At 52.4% G+C, this 24439-nt stretch overlaps 1 protein-coding gene and 1 pseudogene across 7 annotated transcripts in view; both read left to right on the top strand.

The window, feature by feature from the left end:
• Positions 1-21869, top strand: part of LOC102988208 (calcium-binding mitochondrial carrier protein SCaMC-2) — a 30985-nt gene extending 9116 nt beyond the window's left edge. Inside the window, exons 1-11 of one of the 7 annotated variants that reach the window (XM_028483175.2) lie at positions 5520-6605; positions 15189-15315; positions 15407-15494; positions 16179-16214; positions 16476-16587; positions 17792-17950; positions 19569-19721; positions 20072-20179; positions 20279-20446; positions 21017-21167; positions 21278-21869. In XM_028483175.2, the coding sequence (XP_028338976.1) occupies positions 6387-6605; positions 15189-15315; positions 15407-15494; positions 16179-16214; positions 16476-16587; positions 17792-17950; positions 19569-19721; positions 20072-20179; positions 20279-20446; positions 21017-21167; positions 21278-21462 (1506 nt within the window). In that variant the 5' untranslated portion in view covers positions 5520-6386 and the 3' untranslated portion in view covers positions 21463-21869. The other 6 variants (XM_028483171.2, XM_028483172.1, XM_055082074.1 and 3 more) reach the window with 6 other exon arrangements.
• Positions 21519-22410, top strand: LOC112065489 (calcium-binding mitochondrial carrier protein SCaMC-2-like; annotated as a pseudogene).
• The last annotated feature ends 2029 nt before the right edge of the window (positions 22411-24439 follow it).

The following is a 24439-nucleotide window of genomic DNA, read 5'->3' as shown; positions in this document are numbered from 1 at the left end:
TCTTTTGCTCCTGTACCATCCGAAAAGGATTTTATTTTTATTTTTTTCTTTCTTTCTTTTTTTTTTTTTTTTAATATTTATTTATTTGGCTGCGTCGGGCGTTCGTTGCGGGACACAGGATCTTTGTTGCGGCGCGCGGGCTTAGTTGCCCCACAGCATGTGGGATCTTAGTTCCCCGACCAGGGATCGAACCCGCGTCCCCTGCGTTGGAAGGCAGTTTCTCAACCACTGGACCATCAGGGAAGTCCCCGAAAAGGATTTTAAAAAACACTGTACCCCGTTGCACGTTAAGTTGACATCTAAAAATTTTTGTCATAAGTTTAATAGCTGCAGAGGATATAATTTCTGGCATACTGTGTATCTGCCTTAAATGTTTTAGTTTGTCAGTTTGGGTTTTGAGCAAAACCTTAGAGTTTTGCAGATTTGACTCATCCCATTTATGGAAAATGCCTTCCATATAACCTGTTGGCCAAGCCAGTCTTCATTTTCAAATCAGATCCATTTGGCTCTCTGTCAAATAAAACCTGACTTCATTTTTCAGTTAAAAAAGAAAGTCTTAGTGGTCTTCCCTTTGACAACATCTCTTCTGAATGCTAATTGTAATTCTAAGATACATAGATGGGTAGTAGGTAGTGAAACTTGTAAACAACGGACATGGGGAGAGCTCTCTGCCCTGTTATAAGACGCCCTCAGGAATCTCCAGTTGTCCTTCTGTGTGATGTCCCAAGGGCTTTTATACCCTGGGCAATTCATCAGGATAATTTGGAATGGGTTCCCGCCGGGGGTTCATTCCATTAGAATTTGTTTTCTCTGAAAAGTACGGGAGATCCTGTGACACAGTTTTATCCCCAAGTCTCTATTTTCTAGATTCTTGGAAGAGGGGGTTGCTTCTGCAGGTGATTACCCTCAGCTTAACCAGGTTCTGTGGATGTTTATAAATCTACAGTTACTGGAGGGTTATACTTGCCAGCCCTGTCTCTGGATATGGGTGGTCCCTCATACCCAAGAAAGTTAAGTGAGGTGGAGTTGTATTATAATAATAGCAAAAGAAACTGATGATCTCTACCAGATATTGGTGGTTTAGGCGATGCTGTGGTGTAAGGAAAGAGATGTACCGCATTAACCCACAAGTAAATCAAAGGTGCTTTAAAATAAAAATATTGGCAAAGTATGCAAATTGAACAGATTTTCATTGATCGCTGTCTTAGGTGCTGGTCAAGGGAGATTTTAGGATAAATAAGGCCTGGTCTCTTCCTCACCTAGTTATTATTTCTTTTCTTCTGCTGACTTTGGGTTTAATTTGTTCTTTTCTGGTTTCTTGTGGTGGAAACTGAGGTCATTGATTTGATACCTCTCTTTTCTGATGTAGGTATTCCCTTCTAAGTCCTGCTCTGGCTGCATCCCACAAGTTTTGCTGTGTTGTGGTTTCACACCATTCAAAATACTTTTTAATTTCTCTTTTGATTTCTTCTTTGACACATGGATTATTTAGAATGGCGTTATTTCGTCTCTAAATATTTAGGAATTTCCCAGATACCTTTCTGTCATTGATTTCTAGGTTAATTTCCACTGTGGTCAAAAAACATTTTGTACAAGTTGAATCCTTTTAAATTTAATGAGGCTTGTTTTGGGCCAGAATACGTTCTGTGTGTACTTGAAAAGAATGTGCTTTCTAGTCTTGTTCGGTGAAGTGTTTTATAAAGACCAGTTAGGTCAAGTTGGTAGATAGCTAGTGTTGTTCCAGTCTTCCATGTCCTCACTGATTTTCTGCCTACTTGCTCCACCATTTACTGAGATGAGGGTGTTAAGATCTGACTATAATTGTGGATTTGTCTCCTTTTCCTTGCAGTTCTGTTGGGTTTTGCTTCCAGTATTTTGAAGCTCTGTAATGTGATCCAAAAACATTTAGGATTGTTATGTCCATTCTTTTACTTTTAACCTACTTGTATCTTTATATTTAAAGTGTGTTTCTTATAGACAATGTATAGCTAGATCTTGCTTTTTTTATCCAACCTGACAATCTCTACCTTTGAAGAGATGTTTAAACCATTTATATCTATTGTTATTGATTTGGTTGGGTGTAAATCTGCCTTCTCACTGTTTGTTTTCTATGTGTGCCATCTGTTCTGTGTTGCCTTTCTCTTTCTGCCTTCTTTTGGGTCACTTGAATATTATTTATGATTCCATTTTGTCTCTTTTGTTAGCTTACTGGCTATAACTCTCTCTCTCTCTCTTTAATGGTAGCTTTTGGAATTATAGTATACATCTTTAACTTATCACAGCCTACCTCAACTGATATTATACCACTTTATAAATAATTTAAGAATCTTAAACAGTATGCTTTCATTTCTTTCCTCCCAGCCTTTGTGCAACGGTTCTCATACATTTTTACTTCTACGTATGTTATAAACCCACAATACATTGTTTTATTTTTGCTTTAAACTGTCACTTATCTTTTTTTAAAATAAATTTATTTATTTATTTTTGGCTGCGTTGGGTCTTCGTTGCTGCACGCAGGCTTTCTCTAGTTGCAGCGAGCAGGGGCTACTCTTCATTGCGGTGCGCGGGCTTCTCATTGCGGTAGCTTCTCTCGTTGCAGAGCACGGGCTCTAGGCACGCGGGCTTCAGTAGTTGTGGCACGTGGGCTCAGTAGTTGTGGCTCACGGGCTCTAGAGCACAGGCTCAGTAGTTGTGGCTCATGGGCTTAGTTGCTCCATGGCATGTGGGACCTTCCCGGACCAGGGATCGAACTCATGTCCCCTGCATTGGCAGGCGGATTCTTAACCACTGCACCACCTGGGAAGTCCCAACTGTCACTTATCTTTGAAAGAGATTTAAATAATAAGAAAAAAGTTCTTTCTATCTACCCACACAATTACCATTTCTAGTGCTCTTCATTCCTTTCATTCCATTCTTCATCTGGTTATCATTTTTCTTCTATCTGAAGGACTCCTTTAACATTTCTTGTAACGCAGATCTGCTGGTGGTAAATTCTTTCAGCTTTTGTATGTCTGAAAAGTGTTTATTTTGCCTTCCTTTTGGAAGGTATTTTTCTAAGTATAAAATTCTGGATTAACAGTTTCTGATGGAAAGCCCCCTGTCATTCTTGTTTTTGTTCTTCTGTAAGTAATCGGTCTTTTCCTTAAGGTGCTTTTAAGATTTTCCTTTTCATCACTGGGTTTCAGAAATTTAATTTGTATTTTCAGAAATTTAAGTTGTTACAGGCAGGAAGGTGAATTGGTTCCTGTTACTCCATCTTGGCTAGAACCCCTCCGAGTTCATAACTCAGTTCCGTGGTACAGAGTAATCCATTAAATGAAAAGCCAGTAACCTACTCAATAAGGGATTTATCTCATGTTTGTAGATGGGGGCCTAAAACATCACCATCTCCCCCAACTCACCAGATTTTCAGTGCCTAAAAAAAGATTAATTTTCACTAAAGGATTACTTATTTATATAGGGATTTTTGCTCTGGACTGGCTCTTCTTTAGTATTAAAGCTATTTATTTCTATGAACTCACAATCATTTTCTATTTATTTATTTATTCATTCATTCATTCATTCATTCATTCATGGCTGCGTTGGGTCTTTGTTGCTGCACGTGGGCTTTCTCTAGTTGCTACAAGCAGGGGCTACTCTTCGTTGCAGTGTGCAGGCTTCTCATTGCAGTGGCTTCTCTTGTTGTGGAGCATGGGCTTTAGGCGCCCGGGCTTCAGTAGTTGTGGCTCACGGGCTCTAGAGTGCAGGCTCAGTAGTTGTGGCACACTGGCTTAGTTGCTCCGTGGCATGTGGGATCTTCCCGGACCAGGGCTTGAACCCATGTCCCCTGCATTGGCAGGTGGATTCTTAACCACCGTGCCACCAGAGAAGACCCTGAACTCACAATCATTTTCTTTTCTTTTTCTTTATTTTTTTTTTTTGCTGCACCGCACAGCATGTGGGATCTTGGTTTCCCCACCAGGCATCAAACCCATGCCCCTTGCAGTGGAAGCGTGGAGTTTTAACCACTGGATCACCAGGGAAGTCCCTCACAATCATTTTCTAGATAAAATAGCTAATATGTACTGTTCTAAGAGCTTTGTACATTATTTCATTTAGTCTTTAACCGACTCTGTGAGGTAATGATACGGTTCTGTTACTATCCCCATTTTGCACATGAGGCTGTTAAAGCACAGAGAGGTAAAGTAACTTGACCAAGATCACACAGCCAGTAATTGATGGCCAGGATTGAACCTGGGGTCTGGCTCCAAAGACTAGACGTTTAACCAACACACAAAACTGCTTCCAGGTAAAGTTGTTCTATATGTCCAGTGAGAGGGCAACTGATGCGAGTTCCTCAGCTTTCAAACAAGCATGCCGTCTTGCTTTCCCTTGTCGTGTTTTCTCTTTAAATAATGGTTGTATGTATGCACACATGTGTGCCTGGTCATACATGCTCATGATTTGGTTTCACCAGATATAAGAGGATATTCAATGAAAATAAACCTCCCATCTATCTTTCTTCCTTCAAACCCCCGAGTTCCCCCCGACCCCACCCCAAACCGTCTCTTCGATTTTAGTTTGTCTTTCCAGAGAGATTCTTCACGTACACAAGCTTAGAAATAGATGGCAGCAAACTATCCCCTTTCTTCTGCACCTTGCTCTTTTCATCTACCAAGATATTTTCAAGTCATTCCATAATAGGTGTAGAGCTGCCTTACTCTTTTTGACAGCTGCCTAGGGCTCCATTGTGGTTGTGCATTAATTTATGACCTACTCCCCTTCTAAAGAATTTTACATTGTTTCCAAACCTGTGCTATTGTATTGTTTTTTTTTGTTTTTTTTTTTTTGTGGTATGCGGGCCTCCCTCTGCCGTGGCCTCTCCCGTTGCGGAGCACAGGCTCCGGACGCGCGGGCTCAGCGGCCACGGCTCACGGGCCCAGCCGCTCCGCGGCATGTGGGATCCTCCCAGACCGGGGCGCGAACCCGGTTCCCCTGCGTCGGCAGGCGGACGCGCAACCACTGCGCCACCAGGGAAGCCCCCAAACCTGTGCTATTGTAAATCAGGCTGCAAAAAGTATCCTTATATTTTATCACACGTATGTATCCCATATATATCACATATGTATATGTGATTTCCCACATGTGCAAATATATCTGCAGGATAAATCACTAAAAGTGGAATTGCTGTGTCAGAGCATTTGTGCTTTTGATATGTTGGTAGCTGTGACTAAATTGCTCTCCAGAGAGATTATACTGATTTACACTCTCATAGCAGCGTGTGAGGGTATATGTTTCTCCATACTCTCCCCAACACAGTCTATCAAACTTTTTTCATGCTGTGTTTGTTTTCAAAATAATGGTTGTGAACACCGTATCGAAGGGTTACCTTTGTGAGGGATGACCCGGCACTGCATTTGTCTGCCAGTAAATTAAGAAACAAATGACCAAAGATTAATTCCCTTTTATTCATGATCGTTTACTCATTTCAGTCCACAGACTTCATCTGTGCCTGGTTCTGGGTACGAGGGGTAGAAAGATCTGTGACTTGGTCCCTGTCCCCAGGAAGTTCATCTTGTAGAGCGAGACACAGAGGAGTGGCTATGATATGGCGCGCATTGTGTTACACACAGTTGCAGAGAATGGGATAATGGAACAAGGGAGAGTGTTGCTAGATGTCTTAGGAAGTGTTGCCAGGATCTCTTGATTGTGCTAAACTTGATGGGGAATGTCATCCCGGAAACAGCCAGGTGGAGAGAAGGAACTTGGACTCTTGAGGACCAGCCAGCTCAAGGTGGATTCTGTGAGACTGGAAGCTCCTCTGGAGGTTACCGCGGGCACCTCCCTGCAGAACTGCCGGCTGCATGCAGGGAATCGGTCGGCTGTGATTGGAGGGATGTTGCTGGTGGGGATAAGGAACTCGGTAGTGTCGGCAGAGGTGATTGGCCGCGCCCTGCTGCAGTGAGAATGCAGGCTGGATGCTCGGGTCCTCACTTGCGTGATGATCATTAGTTGAGCAAGGACAGCTGAATAATTGGGAGCTCGAAGTTGCTTCTGCCTCCGGGAGAGGTCTGTTGGGCTATCGCTTTCTCCTTTTTTCAAAAAGCCAAGCATTTGATCACCGTCCACCTGCAAAAGTGAGTTGTTATTGAAGAAGCTCCAGCTGCCCTCTCGTTGTCAGCGACCCGGCGGGGCTTTCAGAGTGAGCTGCTTCTCAGGCCAGGCACGACAGCAGCGCGAGCAAATTTGAGAAGGCAGGAAACAGCCACTGCATACAGAGCTGCCAGCCTTACAACTCCCCAGCCTAGTCGTCCAAGCAGCTGTGTAGCCAGAGACCCTTGGCATTGTGGTCACATCCCTCCTCAAAAGTGAACGGTCACCGTCGGCGACGTGGGGAGGAAGCCGTGATGTTGCAGATGCTGTGGCATTTTCTGTCTAGCTTCTTCCCCAGGGCCAGGTGCCAAGGCTCCAGAGAGGGGAGCGGGAACGAAGTCAGAGGCACCCCGGCTCCGGCGCGGGGAGCCCAGATGCCAAGCTTTCTGGGGAAACAGGACGGAAGGGCTGAGGCCACGGAAAAGAGACCCACCATCTTGCTGGTGGTCGGACCCGCAGAGCAGTTTCCAAAGGTAATGGCAACGTCGAGAGGACCTCCTAGGTTAGGGGCTAGCCTAGGATCATTTTCCTGGAAAAAGCTGGAGTGTGGGGGAGGAAGAGAGGACTTATGAATGAATCCGTTTGGTACCGGGGGCCTGGGGAGACGTGTTAGACAATGAAGAAGCCCAACTCCAGTCCAGAATCTTTCTGTGGCCACTGCAAAAGCTTTATTACCCTATTGTGACCACTTCAGTGCGGCCATTTGAAGAAGGAAGGTTGAATGCGATGGAAGATTTACCTTAGGATTTGTCTCTTTGGCCCCAGAAAGCCATTTGAAAGGCAGGGACAAACAGTTACACCGTGTCTTAGGTCTTAGCCTGTTTAAACAGCACAGGGAGGACAGAGCTCAGCGGGCAACAGAGCAAACCTTCAAAGGTGAACCCAGCTGCCGGGAGCTGGGGAGGACCAGCCTGCCCTGCATCCCAAAGGTCAGACCCTCTGCCTTGGTGGGCAGGGGACCCGTCTTGCCTTTCTTTCCGGGAGAAAGGGAGCCATGAGGCCGAGTGGAGGCTGGAGTCTCAGTGCACGGAGGCCGGCGCTCCTCACGGGTCTGCGGGTCTGCTGAGCGCTGGGGCCTTCCGTCCATCTCGTGCCCTGAGCGTGGGTTTTGTCATCTGATCCTCACAAGAACCAGGGTAAGTGGTAGCACCCCCATTTCACAGATGAGGAAACTGAGGTGCAGAAAGGTTAAGTAATCTGCCCGGGATTAAACAGTTAAGAAGGGGTAGAGGTGAGATTTCATTTCAGTCTACCTGGAACTTTGCCATGTACTGCCCTCACCTTCCCTTAAGAGAGCCGTTTTTAATGGGACCAGTCGAGTTCTCAGGATTAGAACAGAAGGGCTATTTGGCTGTGATTTCTCCTGCCTGTGGTAGGAGAACCTTGTTCGCCTCCTGAGGCTTGGTTATTTTGAATCTTTTCTCCTTTCTCAGGATAAAAATCTGCTGGAAAAAGGGAGGAGATTCTGCCCTGTGTGTGGCGCACTGTAGAGTCCAGAAAAGGTTCTGCTGGATTGAGCTACTGCATTTGAGAAATGGGTGTTCATTTTTCCTTTGCTACGTGGCAGGGACTTGCGATGCAACAACTTGTGCAGCGGTTTCGGGTTAAGCACTGAGGAGAATCCTCAGTCTGTGAGGGGCTCGTCCGGGGCGACGGGCGTCTCGGCATCTGCACTGTGCCTGAGATGTGACAGGTGTCGCTTTCTACCTTTTGATCATTTTACAGGAGCTCGGAAATGGCCGTGGCGTTATCTATTGTGAGGAACTTTTATCTCCAGACCTGCTTGCCTTATGGCCAAGGGCTTAAGGGACTGGCTGGCTCCTTTTAAATTCACCCACTTTTGACTTTAATAATTAACTGCTCCACTTCCCAGACTCACACCGACTGGCAGCTCTGGCCAGCCCTCCCCCTGGGCTGGCCTGGTATCAGGACTGTTTTGAACGGCTTCTTTCCTGGCCTACAGAATCGGGAGCAAGGCAGGCTGAACCTGAGACCCACACCTCTCGCTGACACTTCTCCCCAGAAGGGAGATGGATCAGCTGCCTGGGGGTGTGGGGAGCCCCAAGAGGGAGGTGCGTCAGCTGGCTTGGTTTGAAACAAGCAAGAAAGCACATCTGGGCGGTGCAGACCCTTTAAAGGCAGACAAACTAAGAACTGGAAGAGTGTTTCAGCAGCGTGCGTCCTTTTCCAGCACAGCTGCTCTTGAAGGTAGGGGTTGGAGGTTGGGATCGCGGGCCGGTGGGGCCTGGCTCGCCATTTCTCTCCGGCAGACGCTGCCACAACCTCATGGAAACCTCGTAGAGACGTTCACTTTGGTTCTCATCCTTCTCAGTTTCCCAGTGGCGCTACTTTGTTCGACTCTCACTTCTCTCTTAAATATGTCTGCTGGTGAGTCAGGTTCCGGCAAGCTTTTATTCTCGGAACTGTTCCAGTTTCCCCCTTTATCTTTGTCTTACAGTCGATCTGCAGTTGGAGAAGAAAGCCATTAGTCTGGAGTGGGAGGTGCCCTGAGCGGCATTCACGCTTTCAAATCCTGAGGGGCCGTCTTCTCAGAAGCTCAGAGAATTTTGCTCATTGTGTGTCTAATTGCCAAGTGCAGGCAGGTTTCATTGGAAACCGGCTCCACGGGGCTGTCATGGCAACCCGATCATCAAATGACACGACGGCTACAGCAGCAAATGAGGCTCGAGGGCCTTACGGGTGGGTGGGGCTAGAATAGCTGGATGCTGGCAATATATTAATTTTTTTGGCTTGGCGGGGCGGCGGGGGCCGTGGAAATACTGTATGAGCTAATGCCACACTCCCAGAGGTACTCTGCCTGCCCTGTTCTTACTCATGGTATTCCGGCACTTATGGGAATCTTTGGCATGAAACAGTGGTAGAACAAGGAAAGCTGGTGGGGTGGGGGCATGCGCAGATCTGAGGGTGAGAAGATGCTTGTGAGAGGAACTGCTTCTTAACGGATTAAGGGAAATCGAATGCCACTGAATTCTAAGGCATCTGGAGTGGCTGCCATTGTTTCTGAGTACTAGTTGTTACAGGAATGGACATTGGAAGAAAGGAAACAAAAGTAGATCTGGGTCACAAAATTAGAACAGGTAAAGATAGCAGAGAAGACGTGTCGATGGCAGGAGGGGGAGAGAGCACTTTACTCGGGCCTCCAGAAGCACCGGGAGCTGGTGTGAAACATCAGAAATGGAGCACAGGCCCTGCCTTATGAACGTTTTTTTTTTTTTTTTTTTGGCCACGCCACGTGGCATGCGGGATCTCAGTTCCCCAGCCAGGGATAGAACCCGTGCCCTCTGCAGCGGAAGCGCGGAGTCCTATCCGCTGGACCGCCAGGGAAGTCCTGAGCCCTGCCATATTCTTCTTCCTTATTTGTATTTCTCACGTATGTGTTCAGAGCTGTAACAGATACATTTTTTTGTGGTTTTTTTTTTTAAGCTAAGGCTGAAATTACTCCCCCGCATCTGCTGCCTTCCCACGTGAGGTACTGCTCACTGTAATTCTCAGGGTCAGGCTGACAAGTGTTCTTTGGAAGCTGAATTCTAAAATCTCTTTATGGCAGTGTCAGGCTTCGATGCTGTTTTAAGTGGCCATTGTAACAGGAGCCAGGCTCTGGGTGAGCCTCCGCCAGCTGGCTCTGGGGCCCGGGCAAACCAGGTGGCCTCTCCTGGTCTGTTTCTTCATCTCGGAGATTCAGAGATGACCCCAGGGCCCCTCTGGGGCCCAGTGTCTGTAATTCCAGGGAGAGAGCATTTGCCTTGGACACCAGGTGCCTGGAAATTGGCTCAACTGAGAAGTAAAGGTTTCTGTGTGACAACAGAGTCCTGCATGACCTATGCAACTCAGGAAGATAGGTGGTTTAAATAGATAAGCAAACAGCAGTTTACGTTTGTCCAATGAAGACATTCTGTTGGACTCAAACACAGTTGCAAAATAGAAATACGTTGGAGCCCTGTTTTAAGATTAACATTGGAATAGAATTAATGTAAGCGTTGTAAAATAACATCTTGACAAGCGCATGCAGAACTTGTCAGAGACCGTTTCCTGGCCCTGTGATACCGTTGGTCCGTAGAGTAATGAGCTCTGTTATAATCAAGGACATTCCATTCTGTTTATTCTAGACGATAGTTACCCTTGTTTGATAATGCTTTAATAATTGTTCCTTATATATTGAATGTTGATTTCACTTTCATTTGGTATTGTTTTCAAAGCTCTTCTCAGATTTGTCTTGTAAGGACATCATACAGCTCAATGGTACCAAACAAAAACCCTCAATGGTACAATTATGTTTACCAACATTATTTGAAAAACATAGTTTAGTAGGAAAGGAACATCTCCAATTGAACAACTTATTTATTCAGTCAAAATATTTGCCATCTTGTATTGGAAGGACTGCAGTTGTCGTTGAAATGAGACACTTCAACAGATCTGTGTAATTTATTTTCGTTTCAGAAGCAATCATGGATAATTTTAAAAAGGAAGATCAGCGTTTAAAATTCAGCTCTTTTTATTTATAAATGTGAACTTCCTTTAAAATAAAAATACTAGTACAGTATCTTGTTGAGTTGAGGTGGACAAAATGCCCTGAGAACTCTGTTTGCTGGTACTTGGGAAACCAAGCCTAAGGTCTTCATCAAGAGTGGTCGTGTTTGCTTTCGGGGGACTCAGAGGCCCGCCAAGCACGAGTCATTCATTCATCCAGAAACTGCTTATGTCAAGCACCTCCGTGATCAAGGCCAGGGCTCATTCCAGGCAAGGAAGTACAAAGGCCCTGCCTTCAGGACCTCGGCAGCAGAGATAGGATGTACGTAAAAACAGCCCTAAAGCAGAACATTCTGGATTGGGTAGTTTAAGAGACAGCTGAGTACCACGGATTTAGGTGGAGGCTGAGCAGGAATTTGCCCGCATAATCCTGAGCTGCCTCTGGATACCTTATCGGATCCTCCCTAGCGGATGGATGAAACAGCCCAAGACCTGTTTTTACAGACTCACCATCAGATCTCTTTTAGAAGGGCCGAAGCATCATGTAAGTTATTAAAATCTGTTTCATAATGATGTATATAAGCATCAACATCTTATTTTCAGAACCTTTTTCAAGTTCTTAACAAAAAGCTTTTTAGTGAATTTAAGAAGTTCCTTTTACTTTGGTGGATCCCCAAATGATATCCATCTGTTTTTAATCCATCCTGGTCGCGAGGTTTCGTCTGTATTAGGAAGTGGTGCACTGTAGGTGGAACACAGCGAGACGGATTCCTTTTTCATCTCAGTGACGTGGGCTCTTCCTCTGCAGCACGAATCTGACATCTTCCTTGGGAAGGAATGGGGTGGAGGTGGCAGGATGGCCCTTAAATAAAGAGCAGATCCTGACTCTCCATGACCTGAAGCTTCCTCTCATCCCTCACCTCAAAGGGACATTCTAGGGCAGTGTTGCTCAGTAGAACTTTCTGTGATGATGGAAATAATGTGTGGCCATGCGACCAAGGAAATGAATTTTTAGTTGCATTGAATTTTAGTTTATTTAAAATTGAGGACTTCCCTGGCGGTCCAGTGGTTAAAACTCCACGCTTCCAGTTCAGGGGGCGCGGGTTCGATCCCTGGTCGGGGAACTAAGATCCCACGTGCTGCGTGGCGTGGCAAAATAAAATAAAATAAAAGTATTGAGCAGCACGGTTGTAGGCCAGAAAGCTCCGACGCACTGAACTTTAGAGTGTCCTGTATGAAGGTGGGCTCGAAGACCACGTCCGTGGATCTTAAGTGAGGCCCAGCCTGAGCCCAGGTTGGTGCTGCTGAGAAGTGCCCCGGCGCAATGACCTGCGGCCTAGAGTGTCCTCTTCCTGCCCCCATCATTTCAGCCTCTCGGTGCTTGTGGGGCCCCCAGGCAAAGCCTACGGGGGGCGGGGTGCTCATGTGCAGGGTGGCCTGGGGAAGGTCACTAGAGCCAGCCAGAGCTGTGCCTGGAAGGCCGTGTGGCCCAGGCAGCCGGCTGAGGGGCAGCTCCCCTGCAAGTGAAAGGCCCCTCCCCACCCCCCCGGGGGCTACTTCCAGGACTACTTCCCCCCACCACTGACTTCTACCCTCACGGCGAAACGGGGCCGTTTCAGGTGAGCATTGATTCATTCTCTACCTCCACTTATTTTTCTGCTGGGAATGATTTACCAAGCAGAGAAACCACTGGGTTGTGTGACGCGTTTGGGGACCTTGTGGAAAAACAGGCCAAAGGCTGTTTGTCTGGGGGGATTGGCAGCCAGAGGGCGAAGGTTTCTGGGGCAGATCCAGGGCAGCGCAGAACGCTCTGCCCGTCTCCGAAGGGTTAACTGGGGAGCAGGTGACGTCAGTCCTGATCTTTCTCCCTCTGCACTCGGGCAACGCACGCCTCCTTGCCGGGCTCTGTGCTCATTGGCTGTGGGCGGGAGGTACAGTGAGCAGACTTTTCTCAATTAAGTGAAAGGACAGGGTGGAGGCAGCCAATGACAGCTGCGTCCCAGCATACCTTGTGCAAGTGTGCTGGGCCAGGCAGCATTCTCCGGCCTCCACGCCGCCTGAAACAGCTCCCACCAGCATGCTCTGCCTGTGCCTGTACGTGCCCCTCATCGGGGAGGCCCAGACCGAGTTCCAGTACTTCGAGTCCAAGGGGCTTCCCGCCGAGCTGAAGTCCATCTTCAAACTCAGTGTCTTTATCCCCTCCCAGGAGTTCTCCACCTACCGCCAGTGGAAGCAGGTCTGTACCGCGGAAGGCAGCGGGCGTTTCATCAGTGTTGGTTGAGTGAATGGATGAGCCGGTAGAGGGTCCGCGTGCCTCCAAGGTCCCCACCATTTCTAAGCGTGCCAGTTTTTTCCCCAGCTGTCGCATAACTATAGGCGGCTAAAGGGCTACGTACGTCACGGGAGTGACTGGCTCTCATGTGACTTCCAAGGAAGGCTGGAATTATAGGGAAGGCACTTGTGGGAGATGGAAAGGAATTTTCTTGCGGAGGGCGGGGTTCTAAGCAGTGCAGGGCCAGGAAGCGGGGGCACAGTCTAGCTGCTTTCTCTGAGCTGGGGGGCAGGAGGGGAGGGTAGAGGCCCCTCATTGGAGGCCCAGGAGTTGGAACCGTGGCTGCGGAGGCTGGAGGTGACAGGGCTGTGCCCTGGGTGAAACAAACCAACGGGCAGGGGTGAGGGGACCTTCCTGGGCGTCTCTTTGGAGCAGGAGGCAGCAGAAATCATTGCTATTTTAAATATGGGGAAACAGCTACAGAGTCTGAGGGGGTCGCCTGCCTCCTAAAGGGACACCCCAACTTCTCCGTTAATCAGATCCTGTGCTGTCCCCCAGGGCTCACGGTGGCAGTGAAGGTCAGTTGGTGTTCCGGGGGTGGTGATTTGCATATCCGAGGAAGGAGACCTGACTGAGGTAGAAGCAACGACTTAGAATATTTTGAAATTCGCTGCATGAGCATGTCCTTGAGTTGCCTGTATCACGGGCACCCACCCAACAAGGCACATGGATCACATCACGTTGGTGCCAGAGCAGCCCAGATACCAACGAGCTTCGTGCCTAGTGTTCGCCTCCTCTCTAAATGACATGCAGATTCTATTTCCGCTCCTCTCATAAATCTAGGGTGCTAACCTATATGTAATCTGTATCTTGGTGGAGAGCACAAATGTCTGCAGGAAGTTAACATAACTCCAGACAGCTGATAGGACACGTGGCAGCCTCTGTCTCACATTCCAGCCACACCCTCCCTGAGTTGTTCTTTGGATCATGTTAGGTGACACAGTATCTGGAGAGGACCAGCTAGCCAATGGCCCATCGATTTCCAAACCCACTGGCTCAGAAGACTTTGAGACCCACATTGGTTTGTGGATAGTGACTGTATTTCTTGCTGAGAGAATTGGGCAACACAGGGAGACTATAACCATTTTCCTTAGGAGATTTTTGGTCCTAGTTTCGGGGTGTTGCTGGGTTGGAGTAACTCACGTGTGTTCCCCACCGTCTGGAGGTTAACCTTTAGAATGGCAGCAGACTCTATAGGGAGGTGGCTCTGGAGTCCCAACAGGCCTGGCTGGAATCCTGCCCTCCACTTCCCTAGCTGTGCGACCTTGGATAAATTACTAAACCTCTGTGAGCTTCTGTTTCCTTCTCTGGAAAATGGGGGAAATGATAGTACCCACCTCCTAGCCTGTTTGCGAGGACTCGGTGGGTTACTGGAGGTAAAGCGTCTAGCAGGACCCCGGGCCCAAACCAAGTGCTTGTGCTTTTGTGGAAAAGTTCCAGTTGCTGAGCATCCAAAACGGACGGCAGCTGCTGAACAGAGCTCATCTCTAAGGGCAGGCGCAGAGTTTTGGAACCTCACTGCCAAGGAAAGCGTCTCTTAAAGCTTCCTTGGGTCACTGAACTATTCCTAAGTGGAGCTGCCCTGCTTTTCAGCGCCTGGTTAAGGGAGCTGAGGTTGGTTATAGTATCTGGCTCCCCTGAGATCAGAGACAGGCAGCGCCCTCAAGCACAGGCCCGAGAACAGTTCCCATTGCTCTTACCACTTGTCCATCCTCCAGAGTTCTCTCTGGCAGTATTTCTGCCAAGCAGGCGTTGGCAGGGGCCAGCTCTGCCCTGTACCTTTACCCTGGTCGCCCCCAATTGTTCTTGGGCCAGTGCCACTTTTAGGGATAAAAAGAGCAAGCTGCAGAGTTCCTGATGGAATCTGGAGCTCCAGGGCCACCCCACATTTGGGCGGAGAGCATGTGGGGCTGAGGCCTGGCACCAGGGGCAGTGCTGCAGGGGAGCCGGGCAGCTGGCCTGGTGGAAGTACCAGGCCCCCCGCTGCCGGCCTCTGTCAGAAGGGCTCCTCTTGCGGGCTCTTTTTCCTCTTTGCTCATGAGGGAAACACGGCGGGCTCTTGGCTGGGTTCCGGCCGGCCCTGGGGGATCCAGGTGGTGGCCCTGGGAGTGGAGGAGGGGAAGTGTCTCGGGTCATGGGGCCACCTCTGTTCACGGTTGAGCACTTGTTTCCTGGGAACGGGACACCACGAGGGACGGGAAAAGCTGAAGGACAAAACCTTACTTTTGTTTTATAGAAAATTGTACAAGCTGGCGACAAAGACCTCGATGGGCAGCTAGACTTTGAAGAGTTTGTCCATTATCTCCAAGATCACGAGAAGAAACTGAGGCTGGTATTCAAGAGTTTGGACAAGAAGAATGATGGTGAGCATTGCCCCGGGGGCCAGCGGCGGGCCCAGCGGTCCTGGGCCTCTCCGCAGGGCTGGCTCCCGGCTCACGGCCTCTGCTGTTCCAGGACGGATTGACGCACAGGAGATCATGCAGTCCTTGCGGGACCTAGGCGTCAAGATATCTGAACAGCAGGCAGAAAAGATCCTCAAGAGGTGAGTGCGTAGCCAGCCCCTGCGTTTGGTTGAACAAAAGTGTGACGAAAGAAAGTTCCTGGGACTCACTCCCTCGTGCCGTTCACTGAATTGACCCTGTTTCCGCGAACTTTGGCTTCCGGTGGTTGGAAGGGATGAATAAGTAACCCCTCCCAGAGACCAGCCGCTCCCCGGGTTCCTGGTCAGCTCCCGGTGGTAGAATCACAGATCACCTGGCAGAGTGCCTGAGCGCCAGCCACCCACTAAGAGAGAAGACTAGTGGGGGATTTCAGTAGGTGAAAGGCCGGCAAGGAACACCCTTCTCTGCCCGGTCATGCAAGGGCAGGGCTCACGTGGCCGCCCTCCACTGTGGGGAACTTCCTCTTAACCCAGTGCTCAGACGTGCTGCCCCGAAAGGCATCCTGCAGGTCAGGGGTGGTCCTGGGGACTGGCATCATTGCTGTGCTGGGAACTCGCACAGAACAGCCCCGGAGCCACTTCCTGTCCTCCCGAGCCTCCCCAGGTCCCAGGGGCCCGAAGCCGGCTGGTCAGGGACGGCAGCCTCTGGCCCTTGCTCCCCTCCGCGTGGAGGGCGCGTCCTCGTGCTGTGCCGTGGCATGTGCTTGCGTCACTAACCTCCGCTCAGAGCACTTATTTGTGTTGTTTCTCCTCTCTCCTCTGCATCCTCCTTTGTCTGTCTGTCAGAATACGAACGGGCCACTTCTGGGGCCCTGTCACCTAGTAAGTATCCGTGTCACTCTCGGGACCGCCTCCCTCCTTGACCTCTGTGCCTGATCAGAACGGGGTTCTCGTGGGCCATTAAATCCCGTTTTTGTGCCAAGTGGGATGTGGAGCCACCTGGCCTTTTCTCCTCCGGGGCAGAGGCGCCTCCTGTGGTTTCCTGGTGGCCACGCGCCTGCCCTCGGCTCCCCTGCAGGTGGGAAGTGCGGCTGACAGATGGGGCCTGTTTGCAGTCGGGCGACCCACGTGTTTGTCTTGCAGCATGGACAAGAATGGCACGATGACCATCGACTGGAACGAGTGGCGAGACTATCACCTCCTGCATCCCGTGGAAAACATCCCTGAGATCATCCTGTACTGGAAGCATTCCACGGTGAGCCCCGTGCTCCCGGGGCCGGAAGGTGGTTTCTCCCTCGTCCGTTCATAGGGTCCCCTTCGCCCAGCATTAGCCCCCATCCTGGTGGGGGTTCCCAGCCCACCTCCCCTTCAGTGGCAGGGCTGTCTACTTCTCCGCCAGCCCTCCACATGCTCCCTCCATCTCCCTCCTGCTGGCCAACCTGAACGGCCCGCCCACGCCCCAAGCACGGGGCTTCCTCTGCTAGAAACAATGCCCTCCTGTCCCCACGTGCTGCCTGTTCTTCGAGGTCCACTGTAAGCACCCTCTCCCTGAGCCTCCTCGTTCTCCCAGAGCCTCCCGAGGGCTGCTCTGTCGAGATCCAGTAGCAGAGCTGTTCAGTTTCCGCCCCCCCGGCCACCCCATTTTTTGTGTCATTTCTCTCTATGGCAAAAGAATACCTCCCCGCTGCTCTTTCACCCCTGGTCAGAAACACACAGAGCTCTGCACCCTCACTGGTAGTGGCCCCATTGACCCCCTGCCCGCGAACCCCCTTCATGCACGAGCACCCCTTTCTGCTGGTCCTTGCTGAGTATCCCCTGGTGGCAGTCTTATCCATCCTGGACCGTCGACTCCAGAAGAGGAGGTCACAGGTCCTCCTCCTCCTCCGTCTCCCGAAGTGCCCTCAGGGGACGCCTGGCATCTTCGTTGGGTGAGATTAGGTGGACGCTCTGTGCGTAGGAGCCGCTGCCCCGTGGGTCTGGCCTGCAGCCCCGGGGTTGGAGCAGAGCTGGCTCTGCCTGCCGAGCCAGGAGGCCACCTGGGAGAGAGGGCATCACACAGGCAGCACAACCCTCTCGTGTTTGCATAACGTTCCACCAACGTGATCCAGTTACACATCGGGTTTCAGAAGAATTTTTATCCCTGACTGGGTCTTCCAGCATAGCCAACCTGGTGATCTTCAGCTGCAGTGCCTTTGTAAGCTGTTCTCGCAGGAGCCCCCGGCGGCGTCCCAAAGGGCTGTCCGCATGGTTTCCTGCCTGCGTTCTTCCAGCTGTGCTCTCAGTTCTAACCTGGGCCTCTCCAAGGCCACAGACAGCTCAGAGCTTTGCTGCCTCCACACGGCGAAGGGGCAGGGGGTCCATTCCAGGCGGCAGAAGGCTGTGGACCTAGCCGTCTGCCGGCGGTTCTGCCACAAGCGTCGGGAGCCTGCGAGATTTATCGTTGTTGGTCTTCCTCGCAGATCTTTGATGTGGGTGAGAATCTGACGGTCCCCGACGAGTTCACGGTGGAGGAGAGGCAGACGGGGATGTGGTGGAGACACCTGGTGGCTGGCGGTGGGGCGGGGGCCGTATCGAGAACCTGCACGGCCCCCCTGGACAGACTCAAGGTGCTCATGCAGGTACGCAGGAAAAGAGGCCCCAAGCCACCCGGTTTCCACCTTGGGTTTCTTTGGTGGGTTGGTTTCCCCTCCCTTTTCTAGGGCCCCGCTTTGGGCCTATACTTTTCTAACCCAGTAAATCAGATCGGAATTATTGCTCAGACAAGGGTGACATTAGAGCTTGGCCTAGGTGGCCTTCTGCACATTAGATCCTGGCCTAGGTGGCCTGATCTAATTTTATCTGAGGCCCTTAAGCCAGGAGTCACATTACAGGGCCATACTGGGGGCAGATGACCGCAGTGAGAACTGGGGTGTGGCAGGAACCTGTTTCCTTAGCGCATCTTACGTAGGCCACCGTGTGGGGGGCCGCGCGAGCAGGTCCTCACCTGGCCTGGACGCCATTCCCTTGGCTGGGCACCCAACTCCACGTCCACGGGGCAGGTTCAGCTCGTGCTGAACCCAAGTCGGGAGCAAGGTTGTGAAATCGAGCTGCCTGAGGACACACCAGTGGACTCCAGTGTCTTTTGAACAGTGGCCAGTCACCCCCTTGTCCCCTGACTTGTGTTCTGGCACTTTTTGTGCCAGGAACCCTGCTCGGAAAAGGCAGCATCCTTTCCTTACCCCCTCAGCACCTGCTGGGCCTGCCTCGGTTTGAGGCCTGAGGATGGAAGAATGAGAACTCCCTTCTGGTGCTGAATCGGGGAGGCGAGTGGTTTGGGGAGAGGAGCTCTGGGCCTGGGACCCGACCCGGGGTCCCACTGTCCCAGCTGGGTGACCTCAGGCGAGTCACTTCACCCCCAGGACTTCTATTCCTCTGGAAACTAAGGGGTTCGAACAAATTGCCTCATCAGTTTGTTTTTCTTAGCTGAATCCCCAGGAATGCTGTAGAGATTAAAAGCTGTCCTTGGGTGAAATGACAAAATGCCGGGGACGCGCTTTAAATGAATGGAGGTGGGGGAGGGGTGGGAGGGGGAGGGGGCGGGGGGCATCAGTTGGCTGGTTGAAGCTCATTATGGGTTCATGGAAGCTCATTATGTAATCCTCTATACTTTTACATACGTTTGAAAATTTTCCATAATAAGCACAATTTTTTTTTTTAATTTATTTTTTGGCTGCGTTGGGTCTTCGTTGCTGCGCGCGGGCTTTGTCTAGTTGCAGCGAGCAGGGGCTACTCTTCGTTGCGGTGCGCGGGCTTCTCATTGCGGTGGCTTCTCTTGTTGCGGAGCCCGTGCTCTAGGTGCGCGGGCTTCAGTAGTTGTAGCACGCAGGCTCAGTAGTTGTGGCTCATGGGCTTAGTTGCTCCGCGGCATGTGGGATCTTCCCGGACCAGGGCTGGAACCCATGTCCCCTGCGTTGGCAGGAAGATTCTTAGCCACTGTGCCACCAGGGAAGTCCAAAAAGCTCAACTTTTTTTAAAGTAGTCCTTGTGGAGGTGTTTAGCATGGGGTTGGCACCAGCAGGTGCACAGCAGAATCTAGTGGGACCTAGAGCAGCCACGTTAGACGCTCAGGGTACCGAGCTGGCCTCAGAGTACCACGAGGGCGCAGCCTGCCTGCCGACCTCGATCTTGGCTCTGTGTCAGGCGACGGTGGCCCTGTGGCCGCTGAGCTCCTTCTGACCGCTTGTCCTTCCCCCCCAGGTCCACGCCTCCCGCAGCAACAACATGTGCATCGTGGGTGGCTTCACCCAGATGATTCGAGAAGGAGGGGCCAAATCCCTCTGGCGCGGCAATGGCATCAACGTCCTCAAAATTGCCCCCGAGTCGGCCATCAAGTTCATGGCCTACGAACAGGTGAGGACCCAGCTCCCCAGGGAGGGTCGCCCATCAGCAGCTGCTTCCCGAGCTTCCCTTGGAATGAGGTCCCTGCCTCGTTCCTGATTCCCTGGAACCCGGAACCAGTCCTTGTACCTGAGGGGCAGCAGGGCCAGGCGGTGGGTGGGAAGGCCTGAGCCTGACCCCCAGCTCTGCCACCAACCAGTTCCACGGGGGGCCAGTTCCTTCCATTTCTGGGCAGCATCAGAAGTGCCAGGGACACCAGGTCTTGGCTAAAGCTGACAGGCTCCGGGAGGAAGGGCGGGGCAGGGGCAGGAGCAGGTGTGCTGGCCTCTGGGGGGTATCAGTCTGTTTGCTCCCTGTTCCAGATCAAGCGTCTCGTTGGGAGTGACCAAGAGACTCTGAGGATTCACGAGAGGCTTGTGGCAGGGTCCTTGGCAGGGGCCATCGCCCAGAGCAGCATCTACCCGATGGAGGTGAGGGCCACGTTGGTCCTGGGGCGGGCGGTGCACGTGGAGGTGAGGGTGCGGAGTGGGCTGGGCTCACACTTCCGTCACTTCCGTTGGGCTCTGCAGGTCCTGAAGACCCGGATGGCCCTGCGCAAAACAGGCCAGTACTCGGGCATGCTGGACTGCGCCAGGAAGATCCTGGCCAGAGAGGGCGTGGCCGCCTTCTACAAAGGCTATGTTCCCAACATGCTGGGGATCATCCCCTACGCTGGGATAGACCTGGCCGTCTACGAGGTGAGGCCCTAGAGGACTCGGGCCCCTTGAGCAGCCGGAGAGATTCAGAAACCCCCTCCTGGCCATGTGTCACCCCTCCGCCCCCTTTTGTCTCCTTCCAGACTCATCTGTCCATTGCAGGGGTGTCCTGTCACACTGCCTGCCCCTGGCAGCCCCCAGGTTCTGTACCCCCAGGGGCTTGGCAGGCAGATCTACAGAGCACGATGCCCTGGGGGCTCCCTGGGCCCCCAGCAGACCCTGGAGCACAGGAGTCCGGCTCTCGGGGGAGGGAAGGGAGGGGCTGCCCCTGCGTCATCCCTGCTCCCCATCCTATCCAGAAATCCCTAGTGACAGCAGAAACAAAGGGCAGGCAGGCCGGGAGCCCAGCCAGCCCCAGGCCGGCCCAGGCCGGCCCAGGCCAAGTGAATCAGGTTACAGTGGCCTCGCGGATCCCATGTGATGGGGCAGCACCTCCTGTGTGGATCCGATAACTGTCCCCTCAGCCCCCCAGTCTCTCACTGCCTCACAACCCCTTCCTTCCTGGGGCCTGTAGGCCCTTTGCCTCATCCCCGCCCCCCTCTGCCCTTTCAGACACTCAAGAATGCCTGGCTGCAGCGCTATGCAGTGAACAGCGCAGACCCCGGCGTGTTTGTGCTCCTGGCCTGTGGCACCATGTCCAGCACCTGTGGCCAGCTGGCCAGCTACCCACTGGCCCTGGTCAGGACCCGGATGCAGGCCCAAGGTAAGGCTGGTCTCAGCCAGTCGGTCCCCAGGAGCCCGTCTCCCCGGGCAGGTTGGGACGTAGGGAGGAGCCGGCGAAAGGCCCCTGACGGGCGACCTCTCTCCCTGCAGCGTCCATTGAGGGCGCTCCGGAGGTGACCATGAGCAGCCTCTTCAAACAGATCCTGCGGACCGAGGGGGCCTTCGGCCTGTACCGGGGGCTGGCCCCCAACTTCATGAAGGTGATTCCGGCCGTAAGCATCAGCTACGTGGTGTACGAGAACCTGAAGATCACCCTGGGCGTGCAGTCGCGGTGACGGGAGGGAGGCCAGCCCGCCCGCGGACTCGCTGATCCTGGGCCCGCAGCCCCGGGATGTGTAGCCATCTCATTCTGTGAATGTGCCGACACTAAGCTGACTTAAGCCAAGCTGTGAAGACCCTGGGATGCACCTGCAGGGGCGGGGGCAGAGCCGGCAGGCCCACTGGGTCTGTCCTGCCGACCCTGGCTGACCCTCGTATCCATTCCAGGGAAGACCTGTGGGTGTTCCTCAGGGTCCAGGGCTCAGCAGGACACAGGCTCGCGTGCGTGGGGACAGGACATGCCCTGTGCTGCCTGCCGAATAGCTGGGCTGGGAGGCTGGCTCAGTGCTTCCATCGCGTCCTCGCGGCCAGACCATCGGCGCGGGGTGGCTTCGGGCCTGCTGAGCGTCCTCCCCGGGCCCACCTTGCTTCCTTGGACTGTGCCAGGAAGATCCTAGCCAGAGAGGGCATGGCCGCCTTCTACAAAGGCTACATTCCCAACATGCTGGGGATCATCCCCTACGCTGGGATAGACCTGGCCGTCTACGACATGCTCAAGAATGCCTGGCTGCAGCGCTACGCAGTGAACAGCACACACCCCAGTGTGTTTGTGCTCCTGGCCTGTGGCACCGTGTCAAGCGCCTGTGGCCAGCTGGCCAGCTACCCACTGGCCCTGGTCAGGACCCGGATGCAGGCCCAAGCCTCCATTGAGGGCTCTCCGGAGGTGACCATGAGCAGCCTCTTCAAAACAGATCCTGCGGACCGAGGGGGCCTTTGATCTGTACTGGGGGCTGGCCCCCAACTTCAGGGTGATTCCAGCCTTGAGCATCAGCTACGTGGTGTACGAGAACCTGAAGATCACCCTGGGCGTGCAGTCGCGGTGACGGGAGGGAGGCCAGCCCGCCCGCGGACTCGCTGATCCTAGGCCTGCAGCCCCAGGATGTGTAGCCATCTCATTCTGTGAATGTGCCAACACTGAGCTGACTTAAGCCAAGCTGTGAAAACCCTAGGATGCACCTGCAAGGGTGAGGGCAGAGCCGGCAGGCCCACGGGGTTTGTCCTGCTGACCCTGGCTGACCCTTGTCGTCATTCCAGGGAAGACCTGTGGGTGTTCCTCAGGGTCCAGGGCTCAGCAGAACACAGGCTCGCACGTGTGGGGACAGGACGTTTCCTGCGGTGCCTGCCGAATAGCTGGGCTGGGAAGCTGGCTTAGTTCTTCCATCGCGATCTCGCAGCCAGACCATTGGCTCAGGGCGCCTCCGGGCCCACCTTGCTTCCTTCCTTGCTGCTGTTTTAAATGGTAGGAGGAGGGCCCGCAGCCCACTCCCCCCGCCACGCTGTTGCTGTCCGCCCAGTCCGTGGGGAAGGGTGGTTCTACCTGACCTAAGCCCGACTTCCCGACCGGCAGCGCAGCCACTGGCAGGGAAGAAGGAGGAGTCTGGCTTCTGAGCTGCCCCACAGACGGGCACCTGGATGTCCGTGTGCATGACGAGGGCAAGGCTGCCTGGCGTCCTGGCGCATGGCTTCATGGGTCCTGGGACCCAGAGGGCCTCTGCTCCCTGCTGCTGGGGGGCTCCTGGGGCTCTGAGCGGGCCCCGGCCTGTGGCAGGACTGGCACCAGCTCAGAACTCCCTCCCTCTCCCTCCCCGCTGGCATGAGGGCAGTGGGCGTTGTGTTGAAGCAGGAAGGGCAGTTTCTGCCCTGAGTCTGCACGCCCTGGTGAGAGAAGGAAAAGGTGTTCAAGGCCTTAATTATGTATTGTTGGAAAAAGGGTTTTGTTCAGAAAGACAAGCTGGACAAATGTACAAGTTCTGTTCTTCCAGGGGGAAGACAAAGCCAACGGCTTGGCTGACCGCGTTAAAGTCTGTTTCTGACGCCCCGGGGATTCGTGTCCAATCCCAACCGGGGCAAAGTGGGACCAGCCTCACATTCCACTGATGCAACATATCACACTGCTTGGAGCCTATTTATTTTGTATTTATTTGAACAGAGTTATGTCCTAACTATTTTTATAGATGTGTTTAATTAATAGCCTGTCATTTTCAAGTTCCTTTTTTATTCGTATTTATGTTCCTGGTTGACTGCACCTTCCCAGCACCTGTGAGGTGGGCTGGGAAGACGAAGGAGGGGGCCGTGGGAGTGACCCTTCTCGCTGCTGCACCATGTCTGTCCAAAGAAATTCCTCTCGGAACTGGAGACAGAAGAAAGGCAAGAAGGCAGAAGGGCCCTGATCACGGGGAGAGAGTCCTTTGGCAGGTCAGGGCGGGGCCGGCACCTAGGAAGCCTTAGGATCTGGGGGTTTGATCGGGGGGCAGGGAGAGTGGGGGAAGTCTCAACCGTGTTCAAGATGGAAGTCCAAATCATTTCTTGGACTGGGGGGGATTTCTTTATTCACCCTTTTTGAAAGACAAGGCAGTGAGGTGCCTATCACTGTGAGTTTGGGGCGGGGGCCGGAGGAGAGGGCGGCCGGCTCCCCACCCGTACCTGCGCAGCGGGCTCCCTCTGCCCTGGGGCCCCCGCTACCCCTGCTCGGTAATGCCGGTCAGCGTGCAACTGCACAGCCACACTTCCGGTCACCGGAACGGCCCGATGAAGACAATTTAAATAGGGTGCAAAGATCAATGCAAGATTTACTGTTATATATGAACAGAGTTAAACCTGGACTCGGTGACAAAGCAAATGAAGAAAGAATTGGAAGTTGTCATTTAAAACAGCCTTCTAATAAAGTTGTTTCAGAGCTGATGACGGAGCCATGGTTTTCCTGACCTGGGCTTGGGTGGTATGGGGCTGTTTACACGTTAGAATACAAATCCCTTTTTCTCATGAGAGAGCACGAGAAAGCTACCCCTCAGAGTAGCTACCCACTCTGGGCTTCTGGAGGCACCCCCTCTTTAGAATGGATGTTCATTGGATTTGGGGTGCTCTGACAGGTCTCCAGTGCCCCAGGAGATAGTGAGTCTGGTCCTTCCTCAGCCCTCACCTGATTCAGCCCTT

The sequence above is a fragment of the Physeter macrocephalus genome, unplaced genomic scaffold (genome assembly GCF_002837175.3).
Source record: "Physeter macrocephalus isolate SW-GA unplaced genomic scaffold, ASM283717v5 random_10, whole genome shotgun sequence".
In the NCBI taxonomy this organism is placed as follows: Eukaryota; Metazoa; Chordata; class Mammalia; order Artiodactyla; family Physeteridae; genus Physeter; species Physeter macrocephalus.
The sequence above is the reverse complement of the archived record's forward strand: the minus strand, read 5'-3'. Positions and strand labels throughout refer to the sequence as shown.